The sequence below is a fragment of the Podarcis cretensis genome (assembly GCF_951804945.1).
Source record: "Podarcis cretensis genome assembly, chromosome: 18".
Taxonomy (NCBI): domain Eukaryota; kingdom Metazoa; phylum Chordata; class Lepidosauria; order Squamata; family Lacertidae; genus Podarcis; species Podarcis cretensis.
Window position 1 is genome coordinate 9,704,954 of NC_137188.1, and position 22,300 is coordinate 9,727,253.

The following is a 22,300-nucleotide window of genomic DNA, read 5'->3' on the forward strand; positions in this document are numbered from 1 at the left end:
GTTAAAACACATTTACACACGCACACCTATGTGGAATTAACGTGCAAATCAAGCGTCGCATTATGAAAACTCCAGAGGGTTTTTCGACTGCTTTTCGGGAGTTGCGGCTGCGTTTTTGTTTTACAATCCAGAAGTATACGGTTGTTAACAAATAAATTTTGCTCTGGAAAACCGTATACGAAGCAGAACTAGACACAAAAAATGTTCATCGGTGGGGTGTGTGTGTGTGTGTGTGTGTGTGTTTATATATTTCTTTATACAGTGGAAAACCGTCTCGGAAGCCGAACATTTTGGTTTCCGAATGCCGGAAACCCGGAAGTAATTGCTTTCATTTTCGAACGCTTTTCGAAAGTCGAACAATTTCCGTTGTGTTTTTTCCAATTTCCCCCAATGTCTTTGACGACCGCCCTTTGCGCCTCGGTTGTCGAACATTTCAGAAGTCGACCGGTCTTCCAGCACAGATTGCGTTCGACAACCGAGGTACCATTGTATTGACATAATCCATAATATATCTGAAAGGCCGTTAAGTAAAGGTAAAGGGACCCCTGACCATTAGGTCCAGTCGTGGCCGACTCTGGGGTTGCGGCGCTCATCTCGCTTTAGTGGCCGAGGGAGCCGGTGTACAGCTTCTGGGTCATGTGGCCAGCAGGACTAAGCCGCTTCTGGCGAACCAGAGCAGCGCATGGAAACGCCGTTTACCTTCCCGCCAGAGTGGTACCTATTTATCTACTTGCACTTTGATGTGCTTTTGAACTGCTGGGTTGGCAGGAGCAGGGACCGAGCAACAGGAGCTCACCCCATCGTGGGGATTCGAACCGCCGACCTTCTGATCGGCAAGTCCTAGGCTCTGTGGTTTAACCCACAGCGCCACCCGTTAGAAGGATGATAATAAAGACCTGTTGGAGGCGATGCTGGAGGTATCGAAAGCAGAAGTTGGACAGCGGTTTCCCAGGGACGTTGCGCTTGCATCGAACGGAGGTGTTTTGTGTGGGGTGTGTGTGTGTGTGTGTGTGTGTTAAATATTCCAACCTGAAAAATATTTGGCCACAGGTCTCAGGCTGGCCATCGATTTGCCCAGTGCGATGGAGAAGATAAAGGGGGGGTTTCGACTGGGGAGAAAACCTTTCAGTGCATAAATAGAGCGAGCCTGTCGACGTCATTGCGAAACTTTCTATAGCAGTGATACCCCATGTGTCTGCTCCATGTTAATAGAACGCTTGTATGGCTAGCGTCAAGGTGACTCGTTCTCCTGGGGAGCAGAAGGGGGGGGCAGGTTTCTTAGATCGGGAGGAGCCCCCCCCCCCCCCGAGCTACAAATCTCACCAGTTCTCTTAAGAACCATAAAAACTCCAGGGCAGCAACTTCGATCAGACTGTCTGGCGCAGGATCCTTTTCCGCAAGACCCAAACGGAAGACCACTTCGCCCCCCCCCCCTGCAGAAAATGGTTTCTGGAAGCCTTCCCGGTTTACAACTGCGAAAGCCCCCTGCTTGGCGAATTTGCCTAATCCTCTTTTTGAAGCCATCCCAAGTTGGCAGCCATTGCTGCCTTGTGGCACAGCGAGTTCCCACGGTCTAACTTTCGAGCCAAAGGGGAAAAAGGGCTTTCTTTTCTCTGCCCTGAATCACCCAGCGGTCAGTTCCCTCGGTCCTAGATTTTCTCTAGCCGGTGGTTTTCGGTGGGGTGCCTGGAATGATGGTCAGGGGTGCGCGGGAAACACTGGCTTCTGTCCCTCTTTCCTTCCTCTGATGCCCTCTGGCGTCTCTGTCTCCCCAAGGCTTGCACAGCTGTTTGTTGCAGCAGCCCTGGATGCAAGCTCCCCGTGCGAATGGCGCCTCTTGGGCTGGCCAGGGGGTGCTGGGTGCCAGGAACTGAGCCGGCCTTGGAGTAAGTAAGCAAGCAAGCAAGCGGGAAAGGGAGCCCAAGGATTAAGACTTTCTGGGAAATGATTTATAATGAAATGAAAAAGGTATTTAAATATACTTTTTTGAAGAAACCAGAGGCCTTTCTCCTGGGCATGGTCGGCCGCTTGGTGCCAAAGAAAGATAGAACTTTCTTTATGTATGCTACAACAGCAGCAAGAATACTTATTGCAAAGTATTGGAAGACACAAGATCTACCCACCCGGGAAGAATGGCAGATAAAGGTGATGGACTATATGGAACTGGCAGAAATGACTGGCAGAATCCGAGACCAGGGAGAAGAGTCAGTGGAAGAAGATTGGAAGAAACTTAAAGATTATCTACAGAAATATTGTAAAATTAAGAAATGTTAGAAAGATGTTGGAATGAAGTTACATGGCTTTAGCAGAAATGTTATAAAGAATTAAGTACAATAGATTGTAAATGGATTAAAGGAAAAAAGAATGTTAGAATTTGTTAAGTTAAAGGATAGGACAGAAAATTGAGGAAGATGGAAAGGATTTGCTGAAACAATTAATCGAAGTGGAATACAAAAAAAAGGGAGGTGTGAGGAGGTCGCTGAAACAAGTAAAAGAAAGTTAATAACATTGAAAGTATAGTTACAGATAGGTAGCCGTGTTGGTCTGCCATAGTCAAAACAAAATAAAAAAAATTCCTTCCAGTAGCACCTTAAAGACCAACTAAGTTAGTTCTTGGTATGAGCTTTCGTGTGCATGCACACTTCTTCAGATACACTGAAACAGAAGTCACCAGACCCTGCCACATACACCCGGACAACACCATTACTGGCCCCAACAACATCACACATACCATCTCGGGACTATTTAATTGCTCATTGTCTAACATTGTGTATGCCATCAAATGCCAACAGTGTCCTTCAGCTCTCTATATTGGACAAACAGGCCAAACCTTACGCCAAAGAATAAACGGACATAAATCCGACATCAGGAACCACAAGACAGAGAAACCAGTAGGAGAACACTTCAATCTCCCAGGACATTCTATACAAGATCTCAAAGTAGCTGTTCTATTACAAAGGAATTTCAGAAATAGACTGGAAAGAGAAGCTGCTGAATTGCAACTTATTACCAAACTTAAAACCATGGAGAGACCTGGTCTGAACAAAGACATTGGATTCTTATCTCATTATACATGACAAAGCCATTTTTCACCTTCTCACCCCTTGCTTTTTCCTGTAAGACCTATTGCAGTCGTTAAGAGTCGTCAACAGGCTCATCACAGCTATCTGCCAATCACTCAATCCCACCACCCTTCTGAGTAATACCCCTCCCCACCTTCACACTATATAGAAGGGTCTGGTCACTTCTGTTTCAGTGTATCTAAAGAAGTGTGCATGCACACAAAAGCTCATACCAAGAACTAACTTAGTTGGTCTTTAAGGTGCTACTGGAAGGAATTTTTTTATTTTGTATTGAAAGTATAGGTTGTGTTTCTTTCTTTTTTAATCACTTTTGTTTTATTTTTGTTATGTATATGTGGTATTTTTGTTTTTATATTGTATTGTATGGTTTTGTTATGTTTGATTCTTTTTCTTTTTTCTTTCTGTAACTTTCAAAACTTTAATAATTTTCTTTTTTTAAAAAAAAAAAGAGGGAGCCCAGTCCGCCAGCCCTTGCTGTTGGGAACAGGCAGGCAAGTCCCAGGCCCCTGTGGGGCAGTTTGAGGAGGCACCTCACTTTGGGGGGGGCAGCTCAGAGACCGGGGGGGCGGCAGTGGTTACCGAGAGGACTCCCCAGGAGAGGGGAGAAGAGGGGAGGCTGGGGGAACGCTCCACAAGGGAGGGTGTTCGAAAAGGAGTGAGGGGCTGCCAGCTCTGCGGTCATAACTGAGCCCCCCACGGGTGCCGCAGAAATAACATACAGTGGTACCTCGGGTTAAGTACTTAATTCGTTCCGGAGGTCCGTTCTTAACCTGAAACTGTTCTTAACCTGAAGCACCACTTTAGCTAATGGGGCCTCCCGCTGCTGCCGGAGCGCAATTTCTGTTCTCATCCTGAAGCAAAGTTCTTAACCTGAAGCACTATTTCTGGGTTAGTGGAGTCTGTAACCTGAAGCGTATGTAACCTGAAGCGTATGTAACCCGAGGTACCACTGCAGTTGGTCAACGGAGCCATGGACTTGAAAAGGTTGAAAACCTCTATTCCCCCATGCATAATTTTTATAAACTAAAAAGCCCCCCCAACTCTGCAGAGGAAGCGTCCCTTTCCTGAACCGTTTCCCCCCCCCCCATTTTGAGGTGAGCGATAAGGATGGGAGTTATAGTGTCAGCAACACCCAGAAGCTCAAAGCCATGCAACCCCGTAGTTAAAGGGTTTGGCGTGGGGTGGGGTGGGGAGGAGAGGAGGAAAGCTTTGGGCTCCCCCAAGAGCATGGGAGGGAAGTGGGGGTGCACATACCCCGATTGCAACATTCACTTCTTCCATAGTCACCTGCTTGGCTCGTTCGACCGCTTGAACCACTTGTTGTTGATGCTGGAGGGAAAAAAGGGAGGGGAAGGATAATTTAACGAGCGAATCAGAAAATAAAAACAGAAGCTTGGGGGGCTATCAAAGGCTGGCAGGCAGGTGTGGGGGACTCCCTAGTCCTGAATGGGTTAACTGTGCCCCTGAAGGACAAGGGGTGCAGCCTGGGAGTCATTCTGGACTCACCGCTGTCCACAGAGGCGCAGGTCAATTCTGTGTCCAGGGCAGCTGTCTACCAGGTCCACCTGGTACGCAGGATGAGACCCTCCCTGCCTGTGCAGTGTCTCACCAGTGTGGTGCATGCTCTGGTTATCTCCCGCTTGGACTACTGCAATGCGCTCTACGTGGGGTTGCCTTTGAGGGGACCCGGAAACTGCAATTAATCCAGAATACGGCAGCTACACTGGGGACTGGGAACGGCCACCGAGACCATATAACACTGGTCCTGAAAGAGCTATGTTGGCTCCCAGTACAATCAAAAGTGTTGGCGCTGAGGGGGATGGAATGGAGTGCCTTCTGGAAGGGCATGGCCGGCGGGCATCCAGAGCAAAAGTACCCCATTGCTGTAAACTTCGGGTGAGTGTCTCACTTGCAACCGTCTACACGTCCTGCCACTAATAATATCAGGCCCTCATATCTATAGGACGCTGAGGATCAGTTGTAGGGGAAGGAAAACTGGGAAGAGGGAATGGAGTCGATTACGAAAGGGCATGGCTGGCATCCCGAGCCAAGAGCGGCCTGTGCCGCAAAGTTCATTTTGAAGGCCTCACTTGTAGCAACAGCCACACTAATAAATACTCTTGCTAGCAGCCCCCTTGTATCTGTTGTAGAGGGAAAAAAATTGGGAAGAAGGAATGGAGTCGATTGCGAAAGGGCATGGCTGGCATCCTGAGAAAGAACACCCCGCACTGCAAAGTTCAGTTTGAAGGCTTCGCTTGTAATAATAGCAACACTAATAAATATTCTGGCTAGCAGTCCCCCTCTGCTGAAGGAGGATGGAAAACCAGGAAGGAGAAGGAATGGAGTCAATGGCGAAAGGGCATGGCTGGCATATTTAGAAGAGCATATGTGAAGACGAGGCACTCACCTCCTGGGACAAAAACGGGATGAGCTGAGCACAGATGACGTTGAGTCGCTTGGCAATCTCCGTCTGCAAAGGACAGGAGGAGAGACAAGAGAGGAAAAGGAAAATGGCAGGCTTAGACAGAAAACAAGAGCTGGGCATCGATGCTTCTCAGCTGAAGGCAAACAGTTAAATCGGGGGCCGTATAAATCTCCTTAACGGCTTGGGATCAGTTGAGACCTTCTCCCCCTATAAATTCCCATTTGTCCACTTCGAACTGTGGCAGCTTAACACCTGCTCTGAATTTGCAAGAATTTGCAAGTGCCTTTGGAACTCCCTGCCACTTGACGACAAGCGGGCACCGTTCTCTTTGGCGGCCCCTGCTAAAAACATTCTTCCTGAGACAAGCCTCCCCAGAAGCTCAGTTTTAATCAATTGTTACCTTTTTTAAAACCCTTAAATTATTGTAGGTAATTTTCTTTAGTGGATAATTTTATTGTTTTCTCCATTGTTTTCTTTGTGGAGTATAAAAGGTAAAGGGACCCCTGACCATTAAGTCCAGTCGTGGACGACTCTGCAGTTGCGGCGCTCATCTCACTCTACAGGCCGAGGGAGCTGGTGTTTGTCCGAAGACAGCTTCCGGGTCATGTGGCCCGCAGGACTAAGCCGCTTCTGGCGAACCAGCGCGCGAAAACGCCATTTACCTTCCCGCCAGAGCGGTACCTATTTATCTACTTGCACTTTGAGGTGCTTTCAAACTGCTAGGTTGGCAGGAGCAGGGACCGAGCAACGGGAGCTCACCCCGCCGCGGGGATTCGAACCGCTGACCTTCTGATCGGCAAGTCCTAGGCTCTGTGGTTTAACCCACAGCGCCACCCGCGTCCCTTTTGTGGAGTATAAAAGAGCAACTGGCCTCGCTTCTCCCCATTTTCCTCGCGCAACCACTAGGCGCCACTACCTTCCTGCCTGTGGCAGCGGCACCTTCATTCAGAGTAGGGACGAGGAGCCTCATGTGTCCGGCCCCCCAACGCTTTCAACTGTCCCTCGTGATTCCCCCCCCCCCTCGGCTACGGACACCCTAGTCCGGCTGCGTTGTTGTTGTTTAGTCATGTCCGACTCTTTGTGACCCCCTGGACCAGAGAACACCAGGCCCTCCTGTCTTTCACTGCCCCCCGCAGATTGGTCAAACTCATGTTCGTAGCTTCAAGAACACTGTCCCACCATCTCGTCCTCTGTCGTCCCCTTCTCCTTGCGCCCTCCATCTTTCCCAACATCAGGGTCTTTTCCAGGGAATCTTCTCTTCTCACGAGGTGGCCAAAGTCTTGGAGCCTCAGCTTCAGGATCTGTCCTTCCAGCGAGCACTCAGGGCTGATTTCCTTCAGAATGGAGAGGTTTGATCTTCTTGCAGTCCATGGGACTCTCAAGAGTCTCCTCCAGCACCAGAATTCAAAAGCATCCATTCTTCGGTGATCAGCCTTCTTTATGGTCCAGCTCTCACTTCCATACATTACTACTGGGAAAACCAGAGCTTTAACTATACGGACCTTTGTTGGCAAGGTGATATCCCTGCTGCAGTCTGGCTGCACCCTCTTATAAATGCAACCCATGGGTGCTTAGAATTCTCCCATTTCTACGCCGCTTCGCGGGAAACGAAAACCTCGCGCCGGAGAGACCAGATGCTCGATCGCACATCCGCCAAACACAGGAAGGGGGGCACGTGGGGGAAAACAGAGGCAGAAATAGAGGAATCGAGGCACCGCCAGCAGGTACTTTCTGGGAAAGATTTAATTCTCTCCCGGGGCTGGCAGTAATGGATTCTCCCTCCTTAATGCACCAATGGGCAGGGTTGGCTCCTGGGGGAAAGAGACAGCCTCCAATTCACTCGCACTCGTTAATGTTCAATTTAGTGGCACTTTAACGCTCGGGGTATGAAAAACGATCAGGGCCGAATCGGCAGGCTTTCCCCCCGCCCCACCCCTGTTTCTCCGCAGCCCCCACGGCTTCCTCTCCCAGAGACCTCTCCCCTTTCCTGCGGGGAAAATATATGTATATATATTTATCGACTGCCTGCTTCTGCACACAGAAATCGCTCTCCCGTCTTCGCCCGAAAGGCAAGAGCGATTAACCGGAGTTTGGCTTCTTTGCAAAACCACAGCAAAGCATTTTGTTGCATGCCCCTTCTCCAAAATAATAATAATAATAATAATAATAATAATAATAATAATAATAATAGTTAGGCTACAGGTAAAATTAATTTGTAGGGACGCGGGTGGCGCTGTGGGTTAAACCACAGAGCCGAGGACTTGCTGATCAGAAGGTCGGCGGTTTGAATCCCCGTGACGGGGTGAGCTCCCGTTGCTTGGTCCACCTAGCAGTTCGAAAGCACACCAGGGAAAGTAGATAAATAGGTACCGCTCCGGCAGGAAGGTAAACGGCGTTTCCATGCGCTGCTCTGGTTCGCCAGAAGCGGCTTAGTCCTGCTGGCCACATGACCCGGAAGCTGGACGCCGGCTCCCTTGGCCAGTAAAGCGAGATGAGCGCCGCAACCCCAGAGTCGTCCATGACTGGACCTAATGGTCAGGGGTCCCTTTACCTTTTAACTGTTCTTAAATGGGACGCGGGTGGCGCTGTGGGTTAAACCACAGAGCCTAGGACTTGCCAGTCAAAAGGTTGGTGGTTCGAATTCCCGCAACGGGGTGAGCTCCCGTTGCTGGGTCCCTGCTCCTGCCAACCTAGCAGTTTGAAAGCACGTCAAAGTGCAAGTAGATAAATAGGTACCACTCCGGCGGGAAGGTAAACGGCATTTCCGTGCGCTGCTCTGGTTCGCCAGAAGTGGCTTAGTCATGCTGGCCACATGACCCGGAAGCTGTACGCCGGCTCCCTCGGCCAGTAAAGCGAGATGAGCGCCGCAACCCCAGAGTCAGCCACAACTGGACCTAATGGTCAGGGGTCCCTTTACCTTTACCTTAGGATGTATGTATGTTTGTTTTTTTTAAAAAAATGGAAAATTAATAAAATAAAATGGGGGGAAAAAGAAGTTTGTGGGTTGGAGGTGAGCAAGAAGGATCCGTCGGCACGGCCAAGGCGATAACTCCAAAAGCAGCCATCCCCGCAAAAGCCCAGCTCCTATTTGTCACGCAGGGGCTGTCAAGAGCCTAGAGTTACGAGCCCTTGTTAAAAGCTGAGGGTTTGGGGGGAGAGCGAGAAGGAGGGGGAACCCCCCCCCCCAAGGTGCGCAGACAGGCTGTTGGCAGCCGGCCAGCGGCACCTGAAGTCCGCTGTAAATCTTGCCAGAGGAAATGAACAAGGGGGGGGGGGGAGCGGTTGTGGGGTGTGGAGAGAGCTGGCAGTAGGAGAATTCCAAGCGGGAGCGAAATTAAAAGGACGAAGCGTTGTGGGGAGGAGGACAAGTCGGAAAAAAGACCAGATGGAGGTTCTGCCAGATGGTCCTGAGCCATGCATAGGCTTCTGCCCAGATCAGACGGGGGGGGGGGTCTTCCTACACACACACACACACACACACACACACACCCTCCTCTGGGCAGGTACCAGGTGCCAGGCCAGAGTGAGGTGGTTTAAGAGCACAGGTAGGCAAACTAAGGCCCCGGGGCCAAATCCGGCCCCTGGACAGTCCGGGAATCAGTGTGTTTTTACACAAGTAGAATATGCCCTTTTATTTAAAATGCATCTCTGGGTTATTTGTGGGGCCTGCCTGGTGTTTTCACATGAGTAGAATGTGCGCTTTTATTTAAAATGCATCTCTGGGTTATTTGCGGGGCATAGGAATCCGTTCATTATTATTTTTTCTTTTCCAAAATATATAGTCCGGGCCCCCACAAGGTCTGAGGGACAGTGGACCGGCCCCCCCTGCTGAAAAAGTTTGCTGACCCCTGTTTGAGAGAATCGGGGGGACGGGGAGGAGGGTTCGAATCCTGACCCGCTCGGTCCCCCATAGCTGTCAAGTTTCCCTTTTTTAAAAGGGAAATTCCCTTATTCCAAATAGGATTCCTCGCAAGGAAAGGGAAAAGTGGACAGCTATGGCTCCATCCCTTGTGCGTAGCCTTACGGGGCCAATGGTTGACTCTCTCTCAGGCTGACTCTACCTGGCAAGACTGTTTTTAGGATGAAATTGCAAGGGGGGGGGAGAGATGTGGACATCACCTGGGGCTCCTAGTAGGTGGGCCACAAATGCAACACATTAATGCCTCTGGGAAAGGTCAGAAAAGGAGCGTTGAGAGGCAATTGCTGTCTGTACGGTGGAGGGAGAACGCAGACATTGTTTGTAGCCTCCTCCTCCCAGAATTTGCCCAAGCTTGCTTTGTAGCTGTCCGAGGCCATAGAAAGCACAGCAAAGAGGTAGCCAATCTTATCCTCTCTCAGGAAGCGATGCTGCAATCTGGGGGCAGCCACCGAAAAGGCCCTGCTCTCTCGCACAACACTCGCCGCGCTTCTACGGTTGGCAGGCCCGAGAAAACTGTAAACAGCTTTAAAACGCCAGCAGGGGTGGATTTAAAACAAGCAGCCAACTAATAATTTGAACTGAGCGGAAAAGGACAAATAAGAAATAGATTTAAATCGGATATGTGGCGATATCGGGCATAAGCAACTACGGAGAGGCAAGCGGAAGGGGTTTGATATTCTTATTTGGTAACTTTAACCGGATGCGTAAATTTGTTTGGAAAATGAGAGATAAAATAAGGCCGGGTGCCATTACGGTATCCGATTCCCGGGAAAACACAGGCGTAGGGCAGCCCTAGGAAACCCACAGCCCTTCCTTGAATATTGATCGATTGCCATCGTTCGTTACATTTGTACATCCCCCTTCAAGTGTCCTCAAGGTTGTGAGGCTCGGAAGCAGACGCCAGAAATTGCTATTCTCAGCAAGGCTCGCTTGCTGTCTAGATTGGAGGATCTTGGGGGCAGAGACCCTGCGTGATTTTGCTTCCCCCTACACACGGAGGCTGATCGCCGAAGAATGGATGCTTTTGAATTCTGGTGCTGGAGGAGACTCTGGAGAGTCCCATGGACTGCAAAAACATCAAACCTCTCCATTCGGAAGGAAATCAGCTCTGAGTGCTCACTGGAAGGACAGATCCTGAAGCTGAGGCTCCAAGACTTTGGCCACCTCATGAGAAGAGAAGACTCCCTGGAAAAGACCCTGATGTTGGGAAAGATGGAGGGCACAAGGAGAAAGGGACAACAGAGGACGAGGTGGCTGGACAGTGTTCTCGAAGCTACCAGCATAAGTTTGACCAAACTGCGGGAGGCAGTGGAAGACAGAAGTGCCTGGCGTGCTCTGGTCCAGGGGGTCACGAAGAGGTGGACACGACTAAACGAATAAAAAACAACAACACATGGAAGGGCCTTGTCAGATCAGAGCCAAACACATACATACACAAACACATCTATAAATAAACACACATATAAATAAATGTACCTGTTTGTGCATTTCGATGTTCAAACCGTAGGACATTTCGTAGTACTGCAAAACAAAGATTTTTATTTTATTTTTCTGAAGCAAGAGAACAGATCCTGTGCATATAAGAGTGTGGTAAGTCAGGGCTTAAAAGTAAAGGTAAAGGGACCCCTGACCATTAGGTCCAGTCGTGTCTGACTCTGGGGTTGCGGCGCTCATCTCGCTTTACTGGCCGAGGGAGCCGGCGTACAGCTTCCGGGTCATGTGGCCCGCAGGACTAAGCCGCTTCTGGCGAACCAGAGCAGCGCATGGAAATGCCGGGTCATGTGGCCCGCAGGACTAAGCCGCTTCTGGCGAACCAGAGCAGCGCATGGAAATGCCGTTTACCTTCCCGCTGGAGCGGTACCTATTTATCTACTTGCACTTTGACGTGTTTTCGAACTGCTAGGTTGGCAGGAGCTGGGACCGAGCAACGGGAGCTCACCCCGTTGCAGGGATTCGAACCGCCGACCTTTTGATCGGCAAGTCCTAGGCTCTGTGGTTTAACCCACAGTGCCACCCATGTCATGGCTTAGGTGGACCCTCTTTACACCATCATCCAAGCCTTCCGCCCCCCGCCCCCAAAACACCACATTTGCCCCAGTATGGCGCTTACCATGACATAATGCCTCTGGATTTCTGTTTTTTCCGTGGCGAGTTTCTCACATTCCAGTTTCAAGCTGCAAAGAGAAGGGAACGGACATGGGAAGATCAAAAATTATATCAAAAATTAATGATCTGGTTATACCAGGGGTCAGCAACCTAAGGGCCATGGGCCGGAAGCGGCCACAGAGGCCGTTTAACCAGCCCACGAACCGCCCCCAAACTGAGCCACCTACTCAGTGAGTCTCCGTGTGCTGCGCTAAACCGGGTCAGGGCAGTGCGGGGACTCTCTTCCGCGGCTCCAGAAATCGCTTCTGCGCATGACCAGACACCGGAAATCGCTTCTGCGCATGGCCAGACAGCGAAAATCGCGTCTGCACATGTCTGCAGTGCCGGAAATCGCTTCTGCGCGTGCCCAGACGCCGGAAATCGCTTCTGCGCAGGACCAGACACCGGGAATCGCTTCTGCGCAGGCCCAGACGCCGGGAATCGCTTCTGCGCAGGCCCAGACGCCGGGAATCTCTTCTGCGCATGACCAGATGCCAGAAATCGCTTCTGCACATGTCCACGGCACTGGAAATCGCTTCTGCACATGCCCAGACACCAGAAATCGCGTCTGCGCATGTATGCAGTGCCGGAAATCGCTTCTGCACAGGTGCAATTTTCAGCGTCTAGCCATGCGCAGACACAATTTCTAGTGTCATGCTGCACCGGTCTGGCCCGTGGAGGATCCGACCCCTTGCCGACCCCTGGGTTATACTATTAGAAATACATAGACAGGTCATTATGAATCCCAGTAAAGGTAAAGGGACCCCTGACCATTAGGTCCAGTCATGGCTGACTCTGGGGTTGCGGCGCTCATCTCGCTTTATTGGCCGAGGGAGCCGGCGTACAGCTTCCGGGTCATGTGGCCAGCATGACTAAGCCGCTTCTGGCGAACCAGAGCAGCGTACGGAAATGCTGTTTACCTTCCCGTTGGAGTTGTACCTATTTATCTACTTGCTTTTGAACTGCTAGGTTGGCAGGAGCAGGGACCGAGCAACGGGAGCTCACCCCGTCATTGCGGGGATTCGAACTGCCGACCTTCTGATCGGCAAGCCCTAGGCTCTGTGGTTTAACCCACAGCGCCACCCGCGTCCCACTGATTATGAACCCCACCCACCCCAAAAAAGAACCTGGCCGTTTTACCTGTGGTACTGGTTTTGCAAGAACTGGAATTCCTCCTTGATCCGGTCCAAAATCTCCGGGTAAGTCAGCTTCAAGGACTGGGGGGCCGTCGAGACAACACTGGTCGCGGCAGCAGTGACCACAGGTGCCGCCTGCAGGTGACCCTGGGAGAGACAGGTAGTGAAAAGGCCAATCACCACCGACGTCGGACCGTAAGGAAACAGGAGCTCGCCGGGTCTTCGGAGTGCTCACAGTGCAGCGGAGCTGGAGGGCCCCCCAGAGGACATCCATACCAACCCCACCACAACAAGCGGTCGCCCAACCTCAGAGAGAGATTGGCGCACCCTGATTCCCAGGTTGTCAAAAAAGGTTATTTATGTATGCTGCTACTGCGCCCCCGTGTTTCGTGAGCCCCCCCAAAAAGTAAAACGAGCTAAAGAATGGCAACTTAAGTCGACGGAATATGCACAACTCGCAGACTTAACATATAGAATAAGAGAACAAGAAGAATATACGTTTAGAGAAGACAGGAAAACGTTTATTTAATATATGGAAAATAATTGTGTACAGCTGAAAACTCTGGCAGCCTTAAGATAAATTCAGCAGTGTAAATAAAGTTTTGATGGATGCAATGATGGAATACTTGAATGGTATAAAAAGGTAAAGGGACCCCTGACCGTTAGATCCAGTCGTGGCCAACTCTGGGGTTGCGGCGCTCATCTCGCTTTACTGGCCGAGGGAGCCAGTGTACAGCTTCCGGGTCATGTGGCCAGCAGGACTAAGCCGCATTTGGCAAACCAGAGCAGCGCACGGAAATGCCGTTTACCTTCCCGCTGGAGTGAGACCTATTTATCTACTTGCACTTTGATGGGCTTTCGAACTGCTAGGTTGGCAGGAACAGGGACCGAGGAACGGGAGCTCACCCCGTCATTGCGGGGATTCAAACCGCTGACCTTCTGATCGGCAAGCCCTAGGCGCTGCAGCCAATCGGAAGCCGTGCCAGACATTCGGCTTCTGAAAATGGTTCAAAAACCGGAACACTCATTTCCAGGTTTTGATTGTTCGGGAACCGATTTGTTGGGGAGCCAAGGCATTTGAGTTCCAAGGTACAAATGTCCCAGGTAACATTTTGTTGCCTGATAACCTAGAGCTAAAAATCACAGCGACCTGGGACCTAGCTCTACCTGATGAGCTACGGCCTGGCCGCTTCAGCCTGCTGGGCAGGGAAAGAGAGAAAGGGAGGTTGCAGAAACTTTGGGATGTGGCCCCCGCCAGATTTAACTCCCCTGGGAAGATGGCCCTCTTTACTTGATTGATATAAACCATTCTGTGGTTTTATTGCAAAACAATTAAGGAAACATGCTGTTTGCAGCTTAAAGTAGTTTTGCTTATAGATCAAAGTATTTCTAAACCAACAACTCCTTTATATATATATTTATATATATATGTAACGATATGGATATTGATATCAATATAAACAGCAGCGTACATCAAAATAAAATAAAAAATCATAAAACACAGAAGCAGTGAACCGGCACTTGTTTATTTTTATCTTTTTTGGGGGGGGCAGAAATATATAGACAGATCTCTTTTCGCTCTGTTGTTTTATTACAAAAAAAAAATAGGATATCCCTGGTTTGATCAAAAGCAGGGGAGAGTACTATCCAAAAAAGGCCTTTGCAAAACCTCTCACCACACACACACAAAAAACAGTTAACTGCCCAAGTTTGCAGCATGTGAAATTTGTGGGTGGATAGCATTTTGAAAGGCGAAAATCAGTTCAAAACGGACTATGTTTAAGACGGTTTGGCGGCCTCCTCCCTTTCCAAAGAATTAGGAAACAGACATTTTCCACGGGACCTTTAAATGGGGGATAAACTCACCGGTGGCCGGTTTTGAGGGAACATCCTTCGAGCAAAACCATAGGAATGTTGTTTCTGCAATTTCACTCTCGATCCTGTTTTTCTGCGACGAACCAAGCCCTGGTCACCTGTTGGGAAGCAAATTGTGAACTGGGAACCGATGGGCTGCACCTGGTCAAGCCTTACTCAAGAGTAAAAAAGGTAAAGGGACCCCTGACCATTAGGTCCAGTCGTGGTCGACTCTGAGGTTGCGGCGCTCATCTCGCTTTATTGGCCGAGGGAGCCGGCGTCCAGCTTCCGGGTCATGTGGCCAGCAGGACTAAGCCGCTTCTGGCGAACCAGAGCAGTGCGCGGAAACGCCGTTTACCTTCCCGCCGGAGCGGTACCTATTTATCTACTTGCACTTTGACGTGCTTTTGAACTGCTAGGTGGGCAGGAGCAGGGACCGAGCAACGGGAGCTCACCCCATTGCGGGGATTCGACCCGCCGACCTTCTGATCAGCAAGTCCTAGGCTCTGTGGTTTTACCCACAGCGACACCCGTATCCCTTACTCAAGAGTAGACCCGCTGAAATCCAGGTTTGGCTTAGGCCGCCCCCTGCAATGTGCGTTTGTAGCCAGATAGTCCCACTTTAAGCAACCCTCCCCAAAAAATTTAAGATCCTGGAAACCGTAGTTTCCTCAGGGTGCTGAGAGTTGTTAGGAGACACCCCCATTCCTCCTCATAGCGCTACAGTTCCCAAAGCACTTTAATAGTCCGCCCCTCTTCCCAGCTAACGGGGAACTTAGCTGGTCACCTTTGGCGAACAAGAATGGACCACAAGCGATCACACAGTACAGCTGTTTTTTGTGTTTTTTTGTTGTTGTGAATTTGCAGGTGCAAAGGGAGAAATTATAATTAAAAAGTAGAAATTACCACTGCCATTAGCTGGTAGTGATTAAATCAGGCTAGGAACTTTGGGAGATGTGTAGACTCAGCACTAAGGCCCGGGGGCCGGATCCGGCCCAATCGCCTTCTAAATCTGGCCTGCGGACGGTCCGGGAATCAGCGTGTTTTCACATGAGTCAAATGTGTCCTTTGATTTAAAATGCATCTCTGGGTTATTTGTGGGGCCTGCCTGGTGTTTTTACACGAGTAGAATATGTGCTTTTATTTAAAATGCATCTCTGGGTTATTTTGTGGGGCATAGGAATTCGTTCATTATTATTTTTTTCCAAAATATAGTCCAGCCCCCCACATGGTCTGAGGGACAGAGGACCGGCCCCCGGCTGAAAACGTTTCCTGACCCCTGGTGCAGAGCATGTTTCACCCAGAAGTCCCGGTTTGTCATGGGGGGCGTTTACGCTCAAGTTGCGCATAGACAGAATCGCAGCCTTAATTACCACTTTATATAAGAGCGTGCCAAACACACTGCCTTGCTCTTCTCCTACAAGCGCCACCCTTGCAGGGTAAGGTAAAGGTAAAGGGACCCCTGACCATTAGGTCCAGTCGTGGCCGACTCTGGGGTTGCGGCGCTCATCTCACTTTACTGGCGGAGGGAGCCGGCGTACAGCTTCCGGGTCATGTGGCCAGCAGGACTAAGCCGCTTCTGGCGAACCAGAGCAGCGCACGGATATGCCGTTTACCTTCCCGCTGGAGTGGTACCTATTTATCTACTTGCGCTTTGACGTGCTTTCGAACTGCTAGGTTGGCAGGAGCAGGGACCGAGCAACGGGAGCTCACCCCGTTGCAGGGACTCGCACCGCCGACCTTCTGATCGGCAAGTCCTAGGCTCTGTGGTTTAACCCACAGCGCCACCCGCATAGGCCGGCATTATTAACCCCATACTGAGCGAATGCACCTTGCAAGGTGCCCTAATTTCTCCTCCTGTCCATGTGGGGTTTTTTTTCCTACAGAAAGGGGTGGGGGGTGGGGTGGGGCTGTATCAGGGCTTCAATCCCATAATTTTTTTCTCTCCATGCATAAAAAAAACCCCACACTTCAGTTAAAATATTTTAATACGACAAGAGCGCCTCTGGGCATCTAAAGTGTTTCTTTTCTCACGCCTGCGGGGGCCAGATCAGCGAGGCAGACTTCATGCAGATTAAATTGGGCATTTGAGGAGTCGTCTTATTTTGGGACAGGTGGCAGACGTCCACCCCAAATCCTGCAGTTTTATTGTTCCCTTCAGTGGCGCCAACAGAAACCCACCAAATCGCAGAACCGAAGCATGCCTATTCCACTTGCTTTGGTTAGCGTGTGGTGCTGATGTTGCCAAGGTTGTGGGACAGAAGTACTGTTTTGGGGGGATAGGGGGCGGGCTGGTGTGGGGGACTCCCTGGTCCTGAATGGGGTAACTGTGCCCCTGAAGGACCAGGTGCGCAGCCTGGGAGTCATTTTGGACTCACAGCTGTCCATGGAGGCGCAGGTCTATTCTGTGTCCAGGACAGATGTCTACCAGCTCCACCTGGTACGCAGGATGAGACCCTCCCTGCCCCCAAACTGTCTTGCCAGAGTGGTGCATGCTCTGGTTATCTCCCGTTTGGACTACTGCAATGCGCTCTACGTGGGGCTACCTTTGAAGGTGACCCGGAAACTACAACTAATCCAGATTGCGGCAGCTAGACTGGTGACTGGGAGTGGCTGCCAAGACCACATAATACCGGTCTTGAAAGACTTACACTGGCTCCCAGGACGTTTCCAAGCACAATTCAAAGTGTTAGCACTGACCTTTGAAGCCCTAAAAGGCCTTGGTCCAGTATATCTGAAGGAGCGTCTCCACCCCCATCGTTCTGCCCGGACGCTGAGGTCCAGCACCGAGGGTCTTCTGGCGGTTCCCTCATTGCGAGAAGCCAAGTTACAGGGAACCAGGCAGAGGGCCTTCTCAGTGTTGGCGCCCGCCCTGTGGAACACCCTCCCACCAGATGTCAAAGAGATAAACAACTACCTGACATTCAGAAGACATCTTAAGGCAGCCCTGTTCGGGGAAGTTTTTAGTGTGTGACATTTTAGTGTATTTTTGGTCTCTGTGGAAGCTGCCCAGAGTGGCTGGGGAAACCCAGCCAGATGGGCCGGGTACAAATAAATTATTAATTAATTAATTAATTAATTATACCCCTCCCACTCTGGGCGGCTCCCAACATTATCCAGTTTCAAACCATGGGCAGCCCACAGAGGGAAAAAGGCCCCCTTGCTGGTTGTTTTCCCTCTTGCCACCAGATGGTATATAAAGATAGACTGCCCCTGCAGGTGGGTGTTCTACTTAAGAGGGAAATCGTCTCTGCTGGAGCATGCTCAGTGTGGAATATTATTTTCATTACCCCTGCACAGCGGTGCCTGGGGCTAACAGAGAAGGAGGAGGAGAGTATTTTTGCTGGCGGGCTTTTTTAGCAAAAACCGGGAAAGGTTTGCTTTCCCAACGCAGATAAGAAGTGGCTCTTATGAATGGGTTAAAAGAGGCGTGATTACTGAGAAATGACCTGTGCGTTCAGGGGAACTCACGCCCTAGTAAGCAGGGTGCAGGATTGCAGCCAGACCCAAGCCAAAACCACAGAGTAAGCGTTTGAATTCTTGGGTTTTTTGGGGGGGGGATTCAAACTCAGGATTGGCAGCTCGGCTGGAAGAGGGGTGCCTCAGACAAAGGACTCAGGGTGCCAAGAATCGGGTCCTTGGTCCATATAGCATAATATTGCCTCTTCTGGCTTGCAGGGTCGCAGCAAAGAATTGAATCTGGGAGATCCTGTCTCCAAAGTACTGAAGCCACAGTCCTTCTCCTAAACATCAAGTAAAATTCCAGTCTTCATTGTTAAAAAAGAGAGGCCAATGTAATATAAAAACACAACAAACATTAAAAACGTCCCTAAACAGGGCTGCCTTCAGATGTCTTCTAAAAGTCTGGTAGTTGTTTACTTACTTGACATCTGATGGGAGGGCGTTCCACAAGGCGGGCGCCACCACCGAGAAGGCCCTCTGCCTGGTTCCCTGTAACCTCGCTTCTCGCAGGGAGGGAACCACCAGAAGGCCCTCGGAGCTGGACCTCAGTGTCCAGGCAGAACGATTGAGGTGGAGATGCTCCTTCAGGGATACTGGGCCATTTAGGGCTTTCAAGGTCAGCACCAACACTTTGAATTGTGCTCGCAAACATATTGGGAGCCAATGTAGGTCTTTCGGGACCGGTGTTATGTGGTCTCGGCGGCCACTCCCAGTCCCCAGTCTAGCTGCCGCATTCTGGATTAGTTGTGGTTTCCAGGTCACCTACAAAGGCAGCCCCATGTAGAGCGCATTGCAGTAGTCCAAGCGGGAGATAACCAGAGCATGCACCACTCTGGCCAGACAGTCTGCGGGCAGGGAGGGTCTCATCCTGCGTACCAGATGGAGCTGGACACAGAATTGCAAGCTCACCGGACCCTGCTCGGCTTTGCAAGGAGTGGGGATTGCGGGGAAAGACTGTAAAATGAAAGGTGGATCAGGCCCTGTATTGGAGAAATGGGGCACCCAGAGAGGAAGGGATGCTTTCGGGCACTGGATTTTGTTGTCGATCCCATACAACTTAGATGAGCATACCTGGACATCTTCGAACCCACTTGGGATTTTGGGGGGAACTTGTGGTCAGGCAAAGACTTGGGGGCCCCTCGTAAAGAAACCCCATTACATTCCCAACCAACCAGTGGTGTTGTCTGGTGCCCAGTTGGAACAGTCCCACTGGCCATAATGTACATCCAGATATAAGGTAAAGGGACCCCTGACCATTAGGTCCAGTTGTGGCTGATTCTGGGGTTGCGGCGCTCATCTCACTTTAAAGGCCGAGGGAGCCGGCGTTCAGCTTCCGGGTCATGTGGCCAGCAGGACTAAGCCACTTCTGGCGAACCAGAGCAGCGCACGGAAACGCCGTTTACCTTCCCGCCAGAGTGGTACCTATTTATCTACTTGCACTTTGACGTGCTTTCGAACTGCTAGGTTGGCAGGAGCAGGGACCGAGCAACGGGAGCTCACCCCGATACTGCGGGGATTCGAACCGCCAACCTTCTGATCGGCAAGTCCTAGGCTCCGTGGTTTAACCCACAGCGCCACCCGTGTCCCAGATATATACACCCCCAATAGCCACCCAGATTTGCACGTTTGCTGTATTTTTTCTTCCCAATAAGTCTTTTCCGAATGGAGGCAAAAATATGCAGAATTCTGTCCCTTACAGGGAATCGAACTCGCAACCTTGGCGTTTCTCAGCACCGAGCTCTGACCGACTGAGCTATCTTTCCTTGCGGTTCACGCGCTAAATGACTCTTGGGGGGGGGGCCCTTCCCACTGGAAAATAGTATCAGATCTCCAAGCAGGGAAAATGCCCTTTTTGACACTTGCTTCCTTCTAACAGCATGGGGGCTGGGAATGCACTTTGCACATGCTCAAGGGCAAGTGATGGGAAAGCACTTAAAATATGCTCAAGAGCAAGCGATGGGAATGCACTTTGTGCATGCTCAAGGGCAAGTGATGGGAATGCACTTTGCACATGCTCTAGGACAAGTGATGGGAATGCACTTTGCACATGCTCAAGTGCAGCCTCTTAATTCCTTCGGCATGGGAGGGGGCAGCAAGCAAGGAAGGATGGAAGGTTATGCAGAAGTTTAAAACCCTGGGTAGTGGTTGGCAATGGTTGGTTGGGAGGGTGGCTCCCAAGAAAAAAATGAGCCCCCCCCCAAAAAAAGTGGTCCTCACCCTCAGGGAAATACAGGTGACTTGGCAGGTGTGGGGGCAGAGGGGGAAATCAAATAGACGCAAATGGGTATTTTTTTTTTTTTGGAGGGGGGAGGCAGAAACCAGCATAAGGCCCTAGGAAAGGACAATTAGACCACAACTAGGGAGAAAACTTCTCCCCCCTCACCAACCCCCCCAAGCTCTGCTTAAAGTAAACCCCCCCCCATCAAGTTCTCCCCACCTCACCAAACGCCCGTTTTGAGCCTCCCTCTTTTTAACTCCCCAAGAAACTCTCATTCGCCCCCCCCCCCAATAAAAGAAAAAGAAGAATAGATCCCATTTCCTCCTCTGGCGGCTTGCAGTCCTCCCTCTCACCGCGCCCCCCACCCTCGCCAAAAAAATCCACCCGCCCCCCCCCCCCCCGTCCTCATTGATAATCTCCCAGGCCGAACAAAAGGGTCTCCTTTTACTAGCAGGTAGGAAGAGAGGGGGGGGGGAATCAGACATGAGGAAAAGGCCCCTCCTGCTTTCTCCCTCTCGGCTAACGCCCCCCCCCATCAAACCTCAGCGCGCCCCCCCCCCGGATAAAGGCACTCACCAAACCACTGCAAGCCAGGATCGGGCCCCCCAGGAGCCTAGGGAGGTGGGTGGGTGGGACGCAGGCCCGTTGCCTTGAATGGGTGTGAGAAACCCCCCCCCGTCCCTCCTCTCTCTCTCTTTTCCTCTCTCTCTCTCTTCCCCCCCCCCCCCGCCACCCCCCACACAGCAGCCTTGCGGGGGAGGGCGATCAATGAACGAGCGCCAAGCTCCACGTGGGGTCTGGCTGCTTCTCTTTCGCTACAGTCCGGCGCGCCGCAGCCAATGGGAAGGCAAGGAGGGGGGGGGGGAAAGCGCTCGGTCCCCACGTGGGGAAGGGAGAGGGGGCTTGCGATTGGTCCGAGGCGGCCGCCCGTAGAAAATGTGTCAATCTGGAAGGACGCGGGGGAGGAGGGGGGGAGTGTGGAGAGAGAAAGAGATTTTTTTTTTTTTGTTAACCCTTTCGTAGGACTTGGAGCGACGGGAGAGGAGAAAATTGGATTAACCCGTAAAAGGCTGGAGGGGGAAAAGGTGGAAATGGGTTTAACCCTTCAAAGGCGGAGGAGGAGAGGGAGATTTTTTTCCCCTTAGGGGAGAATGAGTTTTAACCCTTAAAAGGGCCAAAGGGCGCTTTTAACCCTTTTTAACCCTTTTTTCACCCTTAAAGGGCTAGAGGGAGAATGAGTTTTAACCCTTAAAAGGGCCAGAGGGCGTCGCTTAACCCTTAAAGGGCTAGTGAGGGAGAATGAGTTTTAACCCTTAAAAGGGCCAAAGGGCGTCGCTTAACCCTTAAAGGGCTAGTGAGGGAGAATGAGTTTTAACCCTTAAAAGGGCCAAAGGGCGTCGCTTAACCTTTAAAGGGCTAGAGGGAGAATGAGTTTTAACCCTTAAAAAGGCCAAAGGGTGCTTTTAACCCTTTTAAAACCCTTTTTAAACCTTTTTAAACCCTTTTTTAACCCTTAAAGGGCTAGAGGGAGAATGAGTTTTAACCCTTAAAAGGGCCAGAGGGCGTCGCTTAACCCTTAAAGGGCTAGGGAGGGAGAATGAGTTTTAACCCTTAAAAGGGCCAGAGGGCGTCGCTTAACCCTTAAAGGGCTAGTGAGGGAGAATGAGTTTTAACCCTTAAAAGGGCCAGAGGGGTGTCGCTTAACCCTTAAAGGGCTAGTGAGGGAGAATGAGTTTTAACCCTTAAAAGGGCCAAAGGGCGTCGCTTAACCCTTAACGGTCTGGAGCAGGAGAAGAGGGGAGAATTGGTTTAACCCTTAAAAGCTTGGACAGAAATGGGGGGGGGGAATTGGTTCAACACAATTGCGTTACCCTTTAAAAAACGTGGTGTTGTGTTGCTTAACCCTCAAACGACCTGGAAGGAGGAGGAGGGAGAAAATTAACCCTTAAAAGGGCCAGAGAAAACAGGAGCAGAGGGGTCGCTTAACCCTTCAAGGCCCGGAGGGGGGGAATTAGTTAAACTATTATTATTATTATTATTATTACTAGAGCCTGAGGA

The 22,300-nt window shown here is 50.7% G+C and overlaps 1 protein-coding gene across 1 annotated transcript in view; it reads right to left on the reverse strand.

Annotated features, from left to right (window-relative positions):
- LOC307207263 (transducin-like enhancer protein 1) overlaps positions 1–20,929 on the reverse strand; it is a 48,267-nt gene extending 27,338 nt beyond the window's left edge. Inside the window, exons 1-7 of the mRNA XM_079961081.1 lie at positions 20,819–20,929; positions 14,575–14,681; positions 12,713–12,855; positions 11,538–11,601; positions 10,904–10,948; positions 5,491–5,553; positions 4,338–4,412 (exon numbers count right to left, since the gene is read on the reverse strand). Of these exons, the coding sequence (XP_079817207.1) occupies positions 4,338–4,412; positions 5,491–5,553; positions 10,904–10,948; positions 11,538–11,601; positions 12,713–12,855; positions 14,575–14,598 (414 nt within the window). The 5' untranslated portion in view covers positions 14,599–14,681; positions 20,819–20,929. The remainder of the gene's footprint in view (positions 1–4,337; positions 4,413–5,490; positions 5,554–10,903; positions 10,949–11,537; positions 11,602–12,712; positions 12,856–14,574; positions 14,682–20,818) is intronic.
- Between the last annotated feature and the right edge of the window lie 1,371 nt (positions 20,930–22,300).